Here is a 20,266-nt window from a genome sequence, read left to right on the forward strand (position 1 = left end):
TAACCAGGCACATTTAAATAACAAAAGATTCCCTTATCATCATAAAAGTATTTTATCTATGTACTCACCTAGACATTTTAGAGATAACTAGTATCACTGTGCAGTCATGATTTACACTAGCTGAGAGGAAAGAAACTTAAAAGCCTCTGTTGGTAAGGTGTGATGCTTTGTACCAATTTCATGAATTTGAGGCAAACGTATCTTACCTCATTTTTGATCACTTGCACTGCTCAGGAGTCAGTTTAAGCTACCACATGGTAAGTGAAAGTCCACTCAGAAGTTTGCTGTAGCCTAACAGCAGTTTTTAAAACAATTTAAATGATGCAAAAAGCACCTTCTTGGTATAAAGAGAATCTTAGCAGAAGATTTCTGTCCCTGTATGTTGTTAGGAGGAATCAGAATGGCAATAGGCAGTGTTACACCAAGAGCTGACATTTTGGGAAGGCAGTTGTTTTCTCAACAGAATAACCTTGCTGAGCCAACAAGCTGAATTTTGCCTTTCAACAGGTTTCATCCCTGTCCATTGTCCAGCTACAGTCAACAGTAATATCGCCCACAAATTCTGCTAAATCAAAGTCTGCAACACCTGCATGATCCCTACATGGATCTCCTGAGAGGTCTTGCAAAAGAAATGTGTACATGTTGGAGAGGCTGCAGGTGGTGGCAGAGGAGTGGCAGGGTACATTAAATAAAAACCTTAGTCCCAAAAGTACTGGAGAACCTTACTGTAGTAGCTGTCTGTCTGTTATGGGGTGGACTCTGCTGTCAGCCCAGTTCAGAGCAGAACTTCTGTGAAGAGCCTCCTAAAACCCAGTGTCTCATTCAGAATTAGTATCCTTGTCAAGTTTTCCTATGCCTTTCCTGTTCCCCAATTAGTAAGATATGTGATCCATTTACAACACAATGTTTTGCATTTCTAAAACTGTGTGTGTTAATCAGTATTCCACATTTGTTTCTGAGAGCACCAGAAACATCTACAGAGTGATACCATTGTGGGACCATGCAATCTGGATGGCACATAGGGCACAGGCTTATTGTACCCCATTCTAGTACAGACTGCTTGTACAAGCTGTTAATACCCACAGCCAGAGACAGGAACTGCAGCTGAGGATAACACCACCGATTTGCTTCTGTATAGTAATTTGATGTCTACAGTTAAGGACTTGCAAATAAATGCTGATTATTAGTACAAGAATTCATTCAGAAGGGTTTGAGAGGTACCATCAATTCCCTTGCAAAAGTCCCCTTTTTGTGCAACCTTAAGCCAGTCAACGTATTTCTCCAGCGTGTTTCATAAGCAGGAATAAAGGATGGTGGGAATGGTTTAGCAGTGACCAAAAAAGAGCAGGGTCACCCTATTCTGACCATATGCTAGTTTTAGGGGACTGCAAGGTTGTTACATGTTCCCTGCAGTTCTTTCAGACCTACACACACAGTTTACTACTATAGCAGTTAACCCCCCTGGTTGCCATCTAGACTTAGCCCACAGCGCTGAGCAGATCACTCACCTGCCGTTCTTGGTCACGATCATCTCATTAGTGACTTCTCTGAATCTCTGCCAGAGCGTCGCATCCTCTAAGACAACCTGGAGCTGTTTCTCAGTGGGGTCACCTTTGTCTCTCCCAGCCCGGAGTTCACTCTCCACTACGCTGAGCAGTCTGGAGACGGTGCAGTCACTGGGTTTTTTGCAGCCCAGGTCTGCCATGACGACTGTACTGCCAGAAACTTCAGGTAGCTGTGAAAAGACAAAAATAACGAGCTGAATCAAAAAAACATGCCAGTTTGTTGGGCACCGTCTGACAAACGTGCTCTCCTCACTCTTTTGCCACTGACTAGCTCTTTCCTCTGGAAGTTCCAATGGGCAGTGACACCAGAGTGTGGAGGTTTATGCACACACCACACAAAAAGAGGACTATCTCCTAATTACCTGTCAGACAGTCAGGTGGGTGGCAAGCTGATGACTCAATTGGCTGCCTTGAAAGAAGAGTCCTTCATCCAAATTAGCATGCTTTTATCTTTTTTCAACCTGAAGTGGGTCTAATTGTTCTGCTTGAGAACCAGGTTCCCATTAATGAAAATTGTTTCATTTCCAGACTGAAACAATGCATGGAAATTACATTCACGCTGATGGGGACCCTGACCAAAGGAGCTGATAACAGTCAAGATAGTTACACAGAGAAGGTAGTCTTAAAATATTTTCACCAAGCAAGTTGAATAAACATATTAACCTCATTCCTTTATGTTCCTAAATCAAATCATAATAGCAAGAGAACCTTTTACACTGAGGTTTCAATGCACAAGGAGAAGGTAGCATCCCCACACTCCGCTGTTGATGCCTACTGAGTCCATCCATTGGTCCCACTGTCATTCACAAAACCCCTGCTGCACCTTACAAGCAGCTGAACTCCCCTCTGGCTGCATTTCGAGGGACAAACCCCATGGTCCTGGGGCTGGATGTGAGCCTAACTGCCTGAAGCCTGGCATTGCTGACCTGCTCCATGCCCATCTTGTACAAAAACTCTCTTATCATCCCTAAAACAGACACTCTTTCCAGTCCTCAGGCTGAGATCTTCTCTGACAAGGCTAATCCAACTGCACATACCCTGCACAAAGAAGCCACCATTTTGCTGAGAAGCATAACAATTTCGGCACTCAGCCAAGGATACGAGGAACTGGGGTCAGTTCCGTGCTAAAGGGTTACAGGGAGGCCACGTGGATACCACTGACCCATAAATAGCGGACTTTGATACATAACAAGGAGTTTTAGTGCCTGATTTCTCCTGAAACATCTAGTTCTGATTATGTCTCTGAAATTTCTGTCTGACATGACACAGTCAGGGACTTGATTATGAAAACATAATGTTGAAAGTTGGTTTTAGAGAAATACATGTTCCGGCCACTCATTGAGAACTTTGCATTTGTTTAATTCAATGGCCCCTGTTGAATTCCTGTGCTTCTGGTTCTTTCTAAAAGATGAAATGACTTGATGGGTCACTGATAGGATTTATATAGACAAGAAAGAGTCAGGCAAATTTCATAAAACGGGATTTAAGTTAAATCAAGCTCAACAGATCTTACAATTAAAAACCTGACAGGTACCATGTACCTGAGCAGAAAGAGCCAGAGTTTGTTGATCTTACTTGTGTTGTATAGCACCTTAATTGGCAACTAGTCCTACACAGAGTAGGAATAGGACCTGAAAGTCCTCAGAACTGCCCAGCTGCAGGTGTGCAGCAGTGTGGTGTTCTGCAGAACAGGGCTTTAGGAGAAAGCCCTCAATTGCCAGCAACCTCAGCACCATTGGAAGGTGCAAGCCAGACAGGTCCGAGGTATTTTTACATCTAGGTAATCCCAACCATGCTACTTTCAAACTTCACACTTTAACACATCTTACCTCTCTTCTTTTCAGGCTTTATATACCTCTTAAAATTGCCAAATCATAACAAAATTACCTAGATTACTCTATCAGTTAACTCACCTTGTGAGTTACACCAAAAGGTGTCAGCAACTTCTAGTTAATATCCAGCCCACTTTCACTGCTGAACAACTGAAGAATGTACTTTAAAATCTATAGGATATTTAGAAAGCACGCTTGGAAGTGTGTCATATTGCATTTGGAAAAATAACTGCATCTCAGGTAGTATTTGTGTGTAACATGCAATAGGTTTATGTTTAGGCTCTCCTTTCCAAATGCTCAGAGGAGAAAGAAGCTACTACTGTAATCTTTCCCTGCATGTGATAAAATGCCATAGCAAATGCATAGGAGATGATGTAAGACAGGTTTTAGTTTCATTAAATTATAAATGTAAATAAACAGAAATCAGAGCTAGTTGAGGTACTGGATATTTCAGTTCGACTTCAGGTTTTCACACAGCTGTAAAATACATCTGTGCTGTTTAGGGATTTTTAAGTTGAAGCCCTATTTCCACACAGCTTTTTTTATAATTAATTGCTCAGAAATCAGGTGATGCAAAGCCAAGGCAAGTAAAGAGACAGTAGTTCATAAAAGAAGCAGTATGTCACTGGTTATACACAGTTCTTTCTATAGACAAACAAAAAGGGAAGCAGCTTGGTTTTCAGACGTACTGACTGCTCATCTCTCCCACAAGGCTTCAAGGGCAGTGATACCAGATTAGAGCCTGTGAAAACCAAATCCAATCTGCTTTCCTCAAGAGGCTTAGAGCTTAAAGGAAATCAAAAGTGTGCACAAAAGCAACAACAGCTCACGATGCTGGAAGGGTTTCAAAATGAGGTAGTGAAACACTGTCTTAACAACAGCCACTAGTGAATTGAGGCAAAGAATATGTTCAGCAAAAATTGATTGGAAACGGAGACAGCCACAAAGCAAGAGAAAGGGAGGTCCTGCCCTGAATGTATTGCTTGCCCAAAGCACTCTTGGGACAGAGCTGTGGAGCAGAAAGTATATGTGGAAGGAATGGACAATAGACCCATTCCAGTAATGGGCTTGGAAATGAGTGTTTCATCGATAAGACTGAATTTTTTACAGCTGGTGGCCCTAAGGGAGAAGCATGAAGGCATTTGCTTTGGAGTATCATACCAAAATTTGCATCCTGCACAATAATAAAATGCACTTTCAGATACTAAAAGTAAGTTACACTTGGATGCTTATGGTTATCACTCACACAAGGTTCATGATGCTTCAGTCTTGTGTCCCAGGGGAAAACAAAAAACAAAACACCCCAAAACACAAATCTCTTAAAATACCTGGCATTCATACAGTTTGAATTCTAGTTTTATAACTGTGTTACCATAGCTCAGGATGCCTCCAACCATAACATTTTCCAAAATGAGAGTAGTTACCTGTGGTTGGCTTGTGGGAATAGCCCAGTTGCTATTTTTAGCGTGGGGAAGGGTGTTTCAGCTGTAAGAGTTCAGATTAGGAGCAATTTGTGATGTTATGTAGGTGGCTTATTTCTTGGGCTGGAAGTTAGAGCTCCCTGAACCTGACATTTGAAGAAAAGGTAGCTGCACTTACAGAGTAATACAGTAATGAGGTGACTGACAATCATTACCACCACACATGGGAGAGAGCAGGGCCAAATTATTATTTATTACCCATCTTGCACTTGTCCCCTGTTTAATTAAATGAGCAAATCAGTAAGGACATCAGAGGGAGCAAAGATGCATGTACAAAACCTGCAGTGTTGTAAACTTTCCCTGAAGCCCAGTGGGGAGAGCTGGACTCTTCTGAGCAGAGATCAGACTCCTCGTGGCTCATGGCCAGTCAGAACTAACCCTTACTAGCTAAAAAGGCAAGTACAGCACTCAGAATCACCTCTAGCCATGACCAGGATTTATTAATAACAGTTAGTGACTCATATCTTTAAATGAAGCAATGGGGGCTGGGGAGAGCAGTGGAAGAACAATCCTGCAACACTTACTGGAGTTTATTCCCCAAGTTACAGCAGGAAAAAGCAGGGTGTTATTTTCAACTTTCTAATTAAGCTCATTCTAAAAGCCTCCTGGCCACCAGCTGGTGAGATACAGCAGAAAGAAAAAAAACAAAGCCAAGAAAAAAAGTAATTAAAGAGGCCTTCCTTGCCTTGACATTGGATAGCTGTTGTTTTGGCCTTTAGGCGCATGTTTCCAAATAAAAGGCAGCCCTTCATGATCAGATGAAATTGCAGAGAACACCACTCATTTTTTCCATCTCTTAAGCTCCAACTAAAGCATTCAAACAACTAACCCCCTTCTGAACATTTAGTCCCAACAACACAGGGAAATATAACCTCCATCACCATGACACTCCCAGGAAATCAACACCTATCAACTACCATGGAATAATTAAGAGAGGATAAAAAGACAGCTGCTTTCCTTATGCTTTTTAATCATGGATCCACCCCTTAAGAGATTGCTAGGCTAGAAGAGACTTAGAGAAGATTAGCCTTTTCATTAATGTCCGGGGTGAGGGGACACTTTCAATAACTTCCACCAGGTAGGTTTCTAACAGTGAGGCAGGCAGCTTATTCGAATAGTACCTCCCTGGCTGGTGCTACGTTGAGATTATAACTGAGATTAATTCTGAGCCCAGAAGGCACAGGAGGCTTTCCAGAACAACCTGTTAAAAAAAAAAAAAAAGTGTGTGTGTGTTTGCAAATTATCATAGAATGATATGGGTTGGAAGAGCCCTTAAAGATCACCTAGTTCCAACTCCCCTGCCAAGGGCAGGGACACCTTCCACTCAAAGCCCAAGCCAGCCTGGCCTTGAACACTGCCAGGGATGGGGCAGTCACAGCTTGTGTGGACAACCTGTGCCAGCGCCTCAGCACCCTCACAGGGAAGAATTTTAAATAATGATTTTAAATAAGTATCAAAAACCCCTGATGCAGCATGGTGAGTCAGCCCTGGCTGTCCCCAGGCGCCCACCAAAGCCGCTCTATCTCCCCTTCTCAGCTGGGCAGGGGAGAGAAAACAGAATGCTCATGAGCTGAGATAAGGACGGGGAAAGATCACTCAGCAATTATGCTCACAGGTAAAACAGACTTGACTTGGGGAAATGACTTTAATTTATTAACCAATCACGTCAGAGCAGGGTAATGAGAAATAAAACTAAATCTTAAAAATACCTTTCCCCACCCCTCCCTTCTTCTCATGCTCAACTTCACTACCAAGTTCTCTGCCTCCACCCCTGCAATGGTGCAGGAGGTCAGGGAATGGGAACTGTGGTTGGTCCATTATGCATTATCTGTTTCCCTTCTGCCTCAGGAGAGGTCTTCTCACACTCTTCCCGTGCTCCATTGTAGGGTCCCTCCCACAGGAGGGAGTTCTCCATGAACATCTCCAAGGTTCTTCACAAACTGCTCCAGTGCGTGTCACTTCCATGGGCACAGTCATTCAGGAACAGACTGCTCCAGTATAGGCCTCTTCCATGAGGTGCATCCTTCAGGAACAGACGGCTCCAGCATGGGTCCCATCCATGGGTACATCCTTCAGGAACAGACTGCTCCAGCATGGATGACCAGTGGTCCCCAGTCCTGCAGCAAACCTGTTTCAGTGCAGGCTCCTCTCTCCACAGGGCCACAGGTCCTGACAGGACCAGCTCCAGAGCAGGCTGCCCACAGGGTCACAACCTCCTTCAGACATCCGCCAGTCCGGTGTGGGGACCTCCACGGGCTGCAGGTGAAGATCTGTTCCTGCATGAGCTGCAGAGGCAAAGCCTGCCTCAGCATGGTCTGCACCACAGGCTGCACTTGGAGCACCACCTCTCCTCTTCTGCACTGATCTTGGTGTCTGCAGAGCTGTTTCTCTCACATAATCTCACTGTTTTCTTCCCCAGCTGCAATTGCACAGGTTTCCCCCTTCTTCTTAAATACATTATCCCAGAGGTGCTGCCACCATTGCTGATGGGTTCAGCCTTGGCCAGCACTGGGTCCGTCTTGTAGCCAGCTGGCATCGGCTCTATCAGACACAGGAAAACTGCCAGCAGCTCCTCACAGAAGCCACTGCTGTAGCTGCTGCACTACCAAATCCTTGCCATGCCAACCCAGTACGCTGTCATGCTGGTGATAAATGTTTCTCAGTTTTAAACACTAATTATACCTTTCCCTAATTAGTTTTTCCTGCTTGAAGATCTTCAGTGCCATCACCAGACATGGATTAACACCTAGAGCAATAAACTCTTCCTGTCCCATTTTGAAGATGAGAAAGTAATAAAAATATTTAAGAGAATCTAAACAAACTTTTAAATTTGATTTACAACATCTCAGAACAAAATTAATAGGTCCAGTGTTCACATTCAGGAAATCAAACATGCACATTTGACTTGGATGCATAAATTAAAACTTTTTGTTAACTATGAGAGTTAACACATTGCAGGGCTGAGGCATTTGATTCTCTCAGAAGTGGTAAGCCTGTCACATCCTGTTACAACTAGAAAACACTGAAGTATCTGCCCATGATAAACTAACTCTACATATCTGGAAGTAATAGCACTTCAAGAGCTGCTGTGAGATCAAGTTGGCCAGCCAATACTTTGGAGGTACCATTTTTACACCATGCAAGTGTGTCTCCACGCTTGCTTCTGAAGACATTTTAAAAGCATAAACTCTCAGGAACAAGCTCTCTTACAGGTGCCACAAGGGATCCCAAAAAAAACTTAAAAGGGTTTCAAACAGGCTAGCTTAAAAATATCAATCCCCCAAATTGGCATCTTAGATACACTATTCCATCTCTAAGTCATCAGAAGCTTTCTAAAGAAAAGTGAGAAAACAAGAGGATTTTGTTCCCTTTAGGCATCTCCAGCTCTTCATGGCTGGGCACTTACAAGCCTGTACCCCCACTGATACAGCAACTGAGACCGAGGTCAACAGGAAAGGTACAAGTAAGGAGAAGTAATAAGCATCAACCCTCAACTTTGATCTCATTGCATCCATGAAATACCTTCTCTTGCAAATCAGGTCTTGTGGAAAGAGAAGAGAAAGGATCAGATAAGTACAGCAGTCTTCTGGAAGTCTTGCCACTGAATTTGAATGTGGTTTTGACATCACTGCTGCAATATTTATCAATGGATTCAGGGACCAGGTGCTGTAACACAACCAATGACAGAAATTTCCAGCTTGCTTAGAAGAACAACAAAAAAGTAACTGAAAACTTCAGTCTCCCCCAGCACACAAGACTTAACACTGCCCTTGCAAAAAAAATGCAACTGCCCAGGTTTGCCCTGTCAATCAGATGAAAGTTTAATGTACTCTGAAGAGCCCAACGCACAGCCCTGTTAACACTGCCAAGGAATATTACAAGCACAGCAAGTGTCTGGATACGTAACAGGTATAAACTCAAACAGGAATGCTTTTTGAAAGTTTTTTTTAAAAATCATTGTACCTAACTTTACTTTTAACACATTCAGAACTCACTGGCTTTTTACTTACATTGTACATCAGTATTTGGTGTATTTATTCCACAAAGAGGCACACTGCTTTATAACTCTTACCTCTGCTGACAGAATAACATCAATAATTATTTGCTCTGTAGCATGGACTAAGCCAACAGTTTGTTGGCACATGTAGGTTGACTCTTGAGGTAAATAAGAAAGACATAATAAAAATATCATCCTCACCTTAACAACTCAAGTTGTGCCAACCAGTTGTCTATGTACATGCAGATATGCCAGTAAGCATTTGGTTGAGCTAGACACATGCTGGGTGAAGCAGCCATACTGCAGTGGTACTTCTGCAGAGATCCCCTTACTTTCTTTGCTGTTTACACAAGAAAATCACTTTAAAAAACAAAATGAAAAACCAAGAAAACAACAAGGAATCCAACCAGCAAACCAATACACAGCAATTCCAGTATCATCTGCAGAATCAGCATCATTAGACACTTCACATTAACCATAAGAGCAATTCATTTAATGCAATGACAACTTTATTGAAGGGGAAAAAAAAAACCCAGCACTTGTAAGTAAAGCTTTCACTTCATTACAGAGAAAATTTTAAATTAGGAAAAAGATTTTTTTATCAATGTAGAAATCAAATAGTGTAAATACCTAGAAAAGGCACAACAGCAAACAGGATCAGTACAAACAGTACAAAACTTTGTAGAGAATTTCAGAGTTTGATTTTTATTTTACAAAACAATTCCACAGCTGGTAAAAACATTTAGTGTTGTCACATTACAGTGAGGCATGTGGTTTTAAGAAAATATACCATTTCTGTGCTTTCTGCTCTACATGGTCAGTATTTGGTACAGTTGTAAACATCAGTATTTAAGACAAAGGTGTTTAAATGTCATCCTCCTCCTCAGATTTGAGAATCTACAATAACAGTGATCTTGCTTTCATTAATGTGATTAAGTACCAAAATTAAGCAGGAACTGTTCTTAGAAACTCAGAGGCTCTTTCAATCTCTAGCACACAGCACAAGGGGATGGGCTTCAAGTGCCCACACTGCTCCATGAGGCAGGTCCCAGAACACGAGTTTCTAACTGCCTGTAAGCAACAGTGCCAAAGCCTCCAAATATAAGGCATGCCAGCTGCAGTCTACCCACAAGTAGGCTGTTATCCTGCAGTGAGCTGGAAGCCACCCCATGGCAGAGTCTCTGTCCTCCTCCAAACCTGCCTTGTAAGTATCCACACACAAAGCCTAATACACTGTTTTGAAACATGATTTCTTAAAACAATTTCAACTCAGTGCAGAAATTTCTTTGTTCCTCATGAGCAATCTTATTACTGTAAATACTAAGCAAGATGAAATTGCTGCCATCACTGTCACACCATCTCACACAGTACCAACATTCACAATGGACTCCATCGCAAAAACCAGCAAAACTTGGAAGTAATGAAAAATCCCTACATTTCAGTGTATAGAATCCCAGTACTTTGGGAACAGATGACTACCACCCTCCCCATTTCTATTTCTACTACATCTGGAAAGTCAGCTGGTCCCCAGTATGCACATTTCACGCTAGAGCAGTGTGCTAAAGCTCCTTGGATAAGGTTACATTATCTGTACTGCAAAAAAAAAAAATAATAAAAAAACATGTGGATAGACAAGTTAACCAACAGTGAGGCTGGGCAAAATGTGCTTTCCGGTAGAACACCAAATCCTGCAGAAAAGATGGGCATCCAACATCATAAAAGTTTCTTTAGGAAAGTAAGCCTTGAGTTAAGGCAGCTAAGCAAGGACTTTGGGAAGGAAAGAACTTTGTGATTTAAACCGCAAACATCTCTATTTGCAGTAGAGTGCACATAACAACATTCCTGCCTTGAAGGACATTAAGATAGAAAGCCAGAGATCTCCAGAAATGCCCACCATGCACTCTGTCAAGCGGATAGCCAAAGCTGACAATATCAAAAATTAACACAAAGTCATTTCAGTGAAGAAAAAAAAAAAAGAAGTGGTATAATGGTATAATTTGAATCAGATTGAAACTGATCAAGAGGGAGCATTCACATACTAGTTTACTCCCTGATTGTGTAATAATCATATAAAGTATTTTAACAAACTGGAGAAATTTTTTGCTAAACTTGGCAATAGTCTGAACACAATTATTTATAAGCGAGTAAGAATGTGAAGAGTTTTGTTCTGATAGAGGAGTTATTTTAAATTAAAACTGCTTGTTGATGAAGCGACAAACCCTAAGTATGTTTCACATATTGGCAAGACCATGGTGACTCTCTCCTACCACCCGACGTTCACAAGAGCAGAATACAACACCAAAAGGCAACGTAAGCTCTAGCGGCACTCTAGTGATCCTTATGTCTTTGCCATCTCTCCTTGAGTTCCCGTCTTTTAAGGGCACAATTGCTTAGCCTCATGTGGAAGCTAAAATCAAGTCAAGATTTGTTCTCCTCTCTTCCTGAAAAAAAAAGCTGCAGAGCTGGAATTATAGCTTTAAAAAGGATGGGGGGGGGGGGGGAGGAAATAATCCATTTAAGTTTACCCACTGCTTACTAGTAGTTTCGTAAATATCCTTCCTGTAAGTGGTTGTGCTCACAACAGTCAACTAAAAGGTTTCAGTTAGCGAGTATGAAAGTTGAAAAACTAATCTTCAGCACACCCAATTCTACCAATCTTCCAGACAACTGATAGGGAGTTGGGGTGCCACAATCCTGCACAACCTGAAGCATTCAAAAAAATGAACCCCAGAGGACAAATTCCATTATGTTGACTGCTGATGATCCTGGAATGATGATCTGAGTGTAATTTCCCTGGAGACGGGAAGGAGAAATAATGTATGCTCTACTCATAGCATTTTCCAGAAACACCCAGAGAAGTTAAAACTTAATAAAGATTAATGTAAAAGGCATCAGGGTTGCATTCAGTTGCCCTTATACAAAGGAATTCTGTAAACATTATTAAAGCCCTAATAAAAGGCTAACATGGGTCTTCTGACAGATGTAAATTAGGTTTTGAATCTACTACCTGATAGAACAAGACACATCAGTTTAGATGTTTGTTGTAGACCAGTGAGGGAAAATTCATACCAGTATTCTTTAATTCCCCAGCTTCTCTTGGGCATTTAATGAAATCTTACCACAAATTCTCTCTCAGTTTACCTATCATGCCCTCAGCTTTGCACTGTTTCTATGTTACAGCTGAGGGAAAAGAAAAGCAAGCACTTTGCTTCATGTGAAAAAATTCAGCTTCCTACATTGTCCATACTGCCATTAGCTCTAGGGAAGTCAAAGAACTTGATTTCCTGGCAGATGAAAAATTCTACTAACCATATTTCGCATGTGCTTTTTGTAAGGAAAAAGTTTTTACAGATTAAAGTGTCCCTTTCATGTATGTTAAGGAAGCACTCTCAGTCTAAACTGAAAATTAAAAACTTATTTAAAGACACAAATATTTCACACTTACTCCCAAAACAGTCTTGTCATTTAGAATTAAGTATTTTAGAAGTCTCATAAACCTAAAATTTTGCAGGAGAGGAAGGAAAGAATACCAATATTCCATTACCCAAGGCAAACAGTGCAAAGAGTGACATAAGGCTATTAAAAAAAAAAAACAAACAAAAAAAACCAAACAACAAATTGTCATAAAAAAAAAAAAAAAATCAGTTGGAGTTGGCAACTGGTTTTCTTGAAAAAGAGATCCTCTCGACTGGCATAGTCCCATCAGAGTCCAGGTCTCCATTTTACAGACTTCACTTACTACTTTTGAAAAAATCAAACAAATACATAATTTTACATAAGAATTATCGTAACAAACTCTGGATCTCTGCCCAGTTCTTCTGCCAGACTGAACTTCATTTTATCACTAGCACCCTGTCCTACAGACACCATTGCTCAGAAAACCAAGCAATTGCATAAATTGGATTTAACACAAGGAGATTCTAACAAGGTAAAAGGCACATATTTAAGACAGAAGTAGGAAAATACATACACAGTGATCTTTACATAGTTCTACTATGCTTCCTAGAACTTTGTGAAGCATCCAGTATTCCTGTTAGGACAGACAGACAGAAACACATTTCTTCACAGCATCCCTACAGGCAGAAGAAAGGAACAAAACAAAACAGAGTCACCTCAGTTATGCTGCTTGATGAGACTCATTCCATGCTGCTACCACACAGACACTGAGGACTTTAAATACCAGCTGACCATGTATTAACTTCGCTCACATAATTTGCATGACTACGTGAATGCATCAGAGACAAGTGGTCTGCTCACCGTGCACCCACCCAACTGCAGTGTGGGTGACACCTCTACTGAGGCAGTGCTGATGGAGCAGGATAGAGAACTGCTTGCTCAAACACAGAATAGTGCTCGTGGGGGAGAACAGGGTAAAAAAAGGTACGCAGGAGAATACAATGATCTAATCGTATTTTGGACAACATTTACGCATTCCAAAGGCAAAGTTTAAGTTCAGTGTGGGGTCACACACTTATGTATTTTTTAAATGGGAAGCCCTCTAATTTTGTTACCTTTGTGTCCTCCCACTAGAGAAGATGCTCAGTTTCATTTTCAGGTTCAACTACATGCATTTCCTCCCCCTAAAACACCACCATAGAAAAACTTCTAAATCCATACATTACAACAGTTCTATAAACAAATCTTCTGTATTGTTATATCAGAATTCAAGGCTGGGTTGGATGGGGCTTTGAGCAACCTGGTCTAGTGGAAGGTGTTCCTGCCCATTGCAGGGGGTTTGGAAGCAGATGATCTTAAGGTCCTTTACAACCCAAACCATTCTGTGTTTCCACGATTAAACTTCAAGATAACAAAAAGTAATGGAGTAGGAAAGATTACCTTGCATAAGGTATGAAGGAAATGCTGTACCTAAGAAGAAAGATTTTTAAAGTTACTCTTTATGTCAGATTTTAGTAAAAGTCACAAACAAGAACAACTCTTCCAATGCTCTAAACAGGTAACTGGAAGATGAAGCTTCATTTTGATTATACAAGTTTGTGAGTACCAGAAACTCATATCCTTACAAGTCATCTTAGCCCAGCCAGATTGTGAAACACTATGGCAAAAGCAGGGGACATACTGCAGAAGCATTTTAAATGTAGTTCTCTTGCACCTAATACTCTCCATGCTGCATCGCCTACAGGCAGGTAAGGGCTGACTAGATCATATCAGCTTCTGTATTACTTCTGTGACATCACATAGAGCATATGTTAACTTAAAGAACACCAACACTTAATCTGATTGGCATATCTAAGTCTTTTAACAAGACAAATTTAGGAGAGTGTAAAGTACAAGGAATACCAGACAGTAGGCAACAAATCGATTGAAAAGTGAAAGAAAAAAAGCAGGTGTACTTCAAGCTGACAGAAATTAAACACTTTCTAAGGAACTTTCCCAGAAATGGAGCCCTGAGCTGCATCTCCTAAGCCTCTGAAATGGCACGATAGACCAAGAAGCAGGAACAAGTCAGCTTCTCATTCATGCTCTGTTTTGCACCTAGCAGGATGGCAAGATAAAAATCTCCTTACCCCAACTCACATAAGGTCAAAATCCACTCAGTTCAGCTACTGACGTCAGGTGCAATAGAAAATGAAGTGCATGGGGAAGAAATCACTTACCATGCCAAGGCAAAAAACTGTAAGATGCAGAAAAGCAGAGCAAGTCCTTCCTTATGCCACTGGAGGAGGAGAGAAGGGGGGAGGGAGGAAGAAACATGGCAGAGACAACAGTGTAAGAATCTGGTTTTTAAAATATACTCCAGCCATACATACATATAGCACTCAAGTACTCACCCAGAAAGCAGAGCACAGTGTTAGTATGAGACACAACTAGAAGAAAATAAAGAATTTCTATTAAACATAGAAACAACCACAGTTTTTATCGATATTGTAACACAGTAACAGGTTTCTCCACAGAGATGGAAACAGACTACATAATTTCATAGTTTCATCCAATCCTGCATAAAAGTTCCCCTTATTTAAAATGCTCTTGCTATTACATTTCTGAAATAAATTAAAGCAATGAGGAAATATCAGCACGGTACCTTCAGAAAGTAATTTTATTGCTGATAAGGAACAAGAGGAAGAGGTTCCTACAGTTCTTTGCAATATCAGCAGGTCTCTGCTTCATCCCACACACTTGTTGGTGTCACACTTACAAACCACGCTGCATCGTTTTGCCTAAGTAAGGCTTTCCAGTTACAACTAGTCTTTCTGTTTCTGTACATGCCACATTTCCTGTTGATTCTCAAGGTTACCAAGGGGTTGAAGTTATGTCATTAGTTAATTCTTACCAATTAAAAATGCACTATACTTTCAAGAACTTTCAGCTACTGCTTCATAGCTCTCCTGCTTAATATGAAGTCCAACACAGCCATTCAAACAATCACTTCTTTTCTTTTCTTTTCTTTTTTTTTGGTGGGGGGTGGGGGGGTGGGGGACTGTACTGTGTTTTTACTAAGTTAAAACCTTAGGGGGGAGAAGGCCACTCTGGATTATTTTCTGTTTTAACAGAAGCATCCTTTCAGTTCAAGTTTTTATTTTCAATTTTAAGACATGACAGCTCATTTAGCTGTGACAGAGGGTCATACTTATCTTCCTTCATCAACATCTAACAGCCTTTCAATACGCATGTACCACTGTGCTACTAAAGATTATAACATGCATTTTTCTGTTTGAGTAAAAAATGATTTAGTACTGCATATTCAAAGCAGTAACACACACACAGACAAAAAATAATACACTTCACCTCAACCACAACTACTGACGTTAAACATAGTTTTTCCATTAGTTTTAAGGTGGTGATTTGGATATTGGTTGAAATACTACATCATACATCTAACAACTGGCTTTATCCCAGTGAACAACTTTCCAGGCATTCTCCTTGCTCCAGGCATCCTAAATGCATACAAAACAAACACTCCCCACAGCAGGCTTCTTACTTGCTGCTGGTCTGACAGTAAACGGTCATTTTCACAAGCTCTATCAGTTGCCTGCAGTCTTCTCTGGGTGTTTAGAGAAAATACGATGCCTAGCATACACTCCAAAGACATTCACACTGAAAATGGGAGGACAGTTTTATGCAAGTTTAAACCACCTTCGAGTTTTTAGACTCTCCAACAGAAAATGAGAAAGCTGAAAAGACCAAGAAGCACATGCACTTTGAACAAGAGTCTGAAACTTAGGAGCAATTTTCACACACACAGTAGAAGGCTGGTTACAATTTCCACCTTCCAAAGATAAAAAAATAATTCTAATGGCTGACTTCAGCTGAAGCCATCAGCCAACTGGGACAATTTCTGTATTTTTAATGCAAGGTAACCAAGGCAGCCCTCTCTGCTTTGTCAGGAAATTACAATTATCAAGGTAGAAATATCTACACAACTCTTTAAAGCACATCAGGTAGAATATAAAAAGGCAAAATTATACAAAACAGAATATCCAACAACTTCCATAGTACAACATTTAAAAAAGTAGTTTCCCCATCTTTCATCTTTTAAATAACATGAAAATATGATGTTGTGACCTCAAGCACCCTCAAAAGCATATGCATGGTTCACAAATGCCAGCCACAAATAATTCTCATTAAGCAGCATAACAAGATGGCTTCAGCTCAGTCTTTCATAATAGAAAGGTAGTTTTCTGGTGCTAGAGTACCTTTCTACTATAGAAGATGTGCAGGATGTTTAATGTTTTAAGGGAAAAAAACAACAAAACCGCCCCACCAACTAAAACCACTCACAAACACATCTTGAGATGTCAGATCAATGCATGTGAAAGGACTTTACAATGGAAATTGTTTAGAAGTTAGCATGAGTTAAAATAGATTCCTTTGCCACTTACTAGCATAACAACAGTAGCAATCAAACGTGTAGGGTCAAACATTCTTTTCAGTTGTTTCATTGGTCCCATAAGAAAAAGAGTGCTGTAGAAAAGAAAACCAGATGAACACAGAGGTAGAAAGGCAATAGTGGAATAAGGAAAGATTCCTTATTAAGGAGGGTTATTTTGTTATTTTGTATGTAGTCACATGGGGCAAGGAAACAGGATACACAATGAGAAAATCTATTTCTGCTTTTCTCTGTGCAAGGTATTTATACTATAATTTTATTCACACTTGTTCAGTTACAATTAACTAAGCAGAGCAAAACTACCAAGCCAGAAGTATAGGTCAAGGTCAGCTTCAATTAGATCATTCTTAACATCTTAACAGATGCTTTTTTAACTTGCTCTTCAAAACCACCAGCCACAGAGGCTCTGCGCAGATTGCCAGTAATCCAGCTCAATTCCTCTATATAAAGGGCTGTTTTCAGGCCTGGATCCATCCTCTGATGCCTTACCAGATCTGCAGCCCTCATGTAAGAGCTCTAGTAATTGATACTGCAAGAATTATAGAAGGTGAAAGTTTTATCTAAGGTGCTATTTCTGCCTCATATACCGTGTTATTCTGCCTCATTATTATACTATTTCCAGTTCCATCCCTTGTGATTTCTAACATTTTACCAAGTTTCCTCACTCTCAGACAGTTGTGCTGTCATGCAGTCAGAGTGGCTCTGCTTCAGGAACCTCAGTGGTCATGAAGGCTTATCAAACACAGCTACCCTGACAGACTGTCCCAGATATATTCACCACAACACACAGAACATTACCAAATGCAAAATGACAAAGAGTTACTATATCTTGGGGTGGGGGGGTGTGTGTGTGGGGGGGGTAACAACAAAATAAAAAAAAGCCTTCAATGCTCAAAGTATGAGTTTGATTCTTCTTTACTGATGAGTAACTTCTACCTTGAATGCATTGCTAATAATGATAACAAAAAACATTACCATTTCAGGGGACTACTGGGGAAATACTGTTCTTTAAAATTCAGCAACAAGACAGTGATCCACATAAGCAAATATTGTCACACAAATACAACGGTTTCTACCACTTATGCACCCTCATCTAGAATTCTGCTTATACTTTCTCATCTTTATTAGGGAGCCAATATAAATGAGAAGATTTTTACCTCCCAATAGATGCAATATTCCCCAGTGTATAAAACACTGCAAAGAGCAGCAGCGCTTTCTTTGGTACCCACAGCAGACAACTACCCTAAAAAGGAACACAGAGGGAAGAAAAATTAATATTGTTTTTAAACTGCAAAATAAACATATCCCAGAAATGTCACAGCATAAAAGAAGTCCTAGGAAAACTTAAACCCAAACTGCAGAATCATATACATGCAAGAGTAAACTGCATTTACTGCCGTTCTTATAAAGAATTAGTGCATTACATCTAACTGGAGCTGAGTCAGACGCCTTCCCTGAGATGCAGAAAAATCAAACAGTGGCATACTGCAAGGCTGCAATTATTTGGGGTCCTGAGACTCCAGTATCAGGAGAGATCATGCAAAAAGTCCTTACCAAGAACGAGAAAAGGCATCCTAATGCAAAACAAGCAATGAAGCCTTTCACTCTGGTGCCCCAGCCTAATGAAGTTGCGTCAATAACCTAGAAATGTGAAGAAAAATAGAGTGCAAGTTATCACTTATGGAGCTGTGAGAGCAAATCCAGGATGATGATGATAAGGGGGGTGGAGCACCTCCCATATGAAGACAGGCTAAAGAATTGAGGCTGCTCAGCCTGGGGAAACGAAAGTTGCGTGGATACCTCATAGCAGCCTTCCAGTATCCGAAGGGGGCCTATAGGGATGCTGGGGAGGGACTCTTCATTAGAGACTGTAGTGACAGGACAAGGGGTGATGGGTTTAAACTTAAACAGGTGAAGTTCAGGTTAGATATAAAGAGGAAGCTCTTTACTGTAAGGGTGGTGAGGCACTGGAATGGGCTGCCCAAGGAAGGGTTAAATGCTCCATCCCAGGCAGTGTTCAAGGCCAGGCTGGACTGAGCCTTGGGTGACATAGTTTAGTGTGAGGCGTTCCTGCCCATGGCAGGGGGTTGGAACTGTATGATCTTAAGATCCTTTCCGACTCAAACCATTCTGTGAGTCTATCACTAATAGATTTACTAACCTATTTATTAGGTTTAATACAAGATCAAGTCTGTAAATTCCCTCCAGATGCTAAACTGTTTCCCAGCTCAAACGGTGCCTCCATTTCTAAGCACCCTCTTCAGCGGCCCGTAGGAAGCGGGCTGCTGCCAAGCGGCAGCCCTGTCAGAGAGCCACCACCTGGAGCCCCTCCCGGTCTGTACCGACACGGGGCTGCCCGTCCCGACACCGGCGGTATTTTTTACTTTTGTTATCCCGCCAGTTCCCCAGACAAACAGATGGGCGCTAGGTTTCATGGGATCACACAACGGTCTGGGTGTGAAGGGGCTTGGAAGCTCACCCAGTTCCACGTCCCTCTGCCACCTTCCACTGTATCACGCTGCTCCAAGCCCCGTCCAACCTGGCTTTGAACACTGCCAGGGATGCGGCAGCCACAGCTTCTCTCCGCACCCTGTGCCAGTGACTCATCAACCTCACAGTGAGGAATGCGGTCAGTTTCCCTGCCCTCACAAAGCGCACATTCCCGTTCCCCCACTTTGCTTCCGTGAACGGCGGAGGTTCGCTCGGGAGACCGAGTCACTCTCTCTCACACCCAGCCTCTTGAAGCCACGGCCCCTCTCCCGGCAGCGGCTGCTCGCGGGGTAAAACACGCAGCATTGTAAGAGTAAGTGCAGCTCCGGAGGAGCCACTGCTCCAGGCAGTCCCCGCCCGGCTCCGTCCCGTTGAGCCGGAAGCCCAGGGAGAGGCTGAGGCGACACAGACCAGTCCTACCGACCCGCGCTGAGGGGCGGCCCGGGTCCTGCTCTTCCCACCACCCTGGCCTTAGCACGCAGTTTCCCCCACACACCACGGAAGGACGGGAGGCAGGTACCGGGTGTGAGGATGGAGGCACGGACCCAGAGGTAGAGTGCAAGCTGGATCCTTTATTGCAAAGATTACACGATATCTATATGCTTCCAAGCAATTAGCCAAGCACATCTGTGTTTGCCTTGCGGTTACATCAGGTGAAAGGTCTATCTGATTTTCCTATCGACATCCTCTTTCCAGTTCCGACGTCCTTGCTCCTTGCCAGTTCCAACATCTTCCAAGTACTAGTCAGGGACGGGTCACTCTTAATTGCCCGCTGTAGTTCCTCCTTCCCATGGTCTCTGACAGCTTTGATACATTCCAACCCCCACAGCCGGGAGCGCGGCACATTACCTCAGCCAGACCGCTCGGCTCCTCCGTGTCTCGGCCGCTCAGCACCCGCTTCAGCTTGTCCATACCGCCCGCCTCGGCCCGCACAGCTCAGCCCCACACACTGCCGGACAGCTCTGCCCTTCCTCTCTTCGGGGACTACCAGCTCCAGCGTGCACCGCGCTACCTGCACGCCGCAGGTAGATGAAGGCCGACGGCGCCGGCGCAGA

General features: G+C 42.1%; 2 protein-coding genes across 2 annotated transcripts in view; both read right to left on the reverse strand.

Moving 5' to 3' along the window:
- TBX19 (T-box transcription factor 19) overlaps window positions 1-12,950 on the reverse strand; it is a 24,991-nt gene extending 12,041 nt beyond the window's left edge. The window contains exons 1-2 of the mRNA XM_057413028.1: window positions 12,846-12,950; window positions 1,509-1,735 (exon numbers count right to left, since the gene is read on the reverse strand). Of these exons, the coding sequence (XP_057269011.1) occupies window positions 1,509-1,735; window positions 12,846-12,896 (278 nt within the window). The 5' untranslated portion in view covers window positions 12,897-12,950. The remainder of the gene's footprint in view (window positions 1-1,508; window positions 1,736-12,845) is intronic.
- Window positions 12,805-20,266, reverse strand: SFT2D2 (SFT2 domain containing 2). Its single transcript, XM_057413030.1, has 8 exons — window positions 20,061-20,266; window positions 18,276-18,362; window positions 17,879-17,964; window positions 16,714-16,795; window positions 14,665-14,700; window positions 14,491-14,549; window positions 13,712-13,741; window positions 12,805-12,948 (listed from the first exon to the last, which is right to left on the reverse strand). The coding sequence occupies exons 1-8, from the start codon at window positions 20,121-20,123 to the stop codon at window positions 12,909-12,911; spliced, it is 483 nt and encodes a 160-aa protein (XP_057269013.1). The 5' UTR covers window positions 20,124-20,266; the 3' UTR covers window positions 12,805-12,908.

The sequence above is a fragment of the Pezoporus wallicus genome, unplaced genomic scaffold (assembly GCF_028554395.1).
Source record: "Pezoporus wallicus isolate ANWC-B61680 ecotype Strahan unplaced genomic scaffold, APGP_CSIRO_Pwel_v1 contig_6484, whole genome shotgun sequence".
Classification (NCBI taxonomy): Eukaryota; Metazoa; Chordata; class Aves; order Psittaciformes; family Psittacidae; genus Pezoporus; species Pezoporus wallicus.

Bases quoted from the DNA above. Each gene is read 5' to 3' on its own strand.
- SFT2D2 (XM_057413030.1), bottom strand. From the start codon at position 20,123: ATGGACAAGCTGAAGCGGGTGCTGAGCGGCCGAGACACGGAGGAGCCG. The intron at 16,796-17,878 runs GTAAAAATCTTC...TCTTTTCTACAG, and splicing joins AATATTGCATCTATTGGGAG to CACTCTTTTTCTTATGGGAC. The intron at 12,949-13,711 runs GTAATCTTTCCT...TTCTGCCTGTAG, and splicing joins TCCTTCATACCTTATGCAAG to GGATGCTGTGAAGAAATGTG.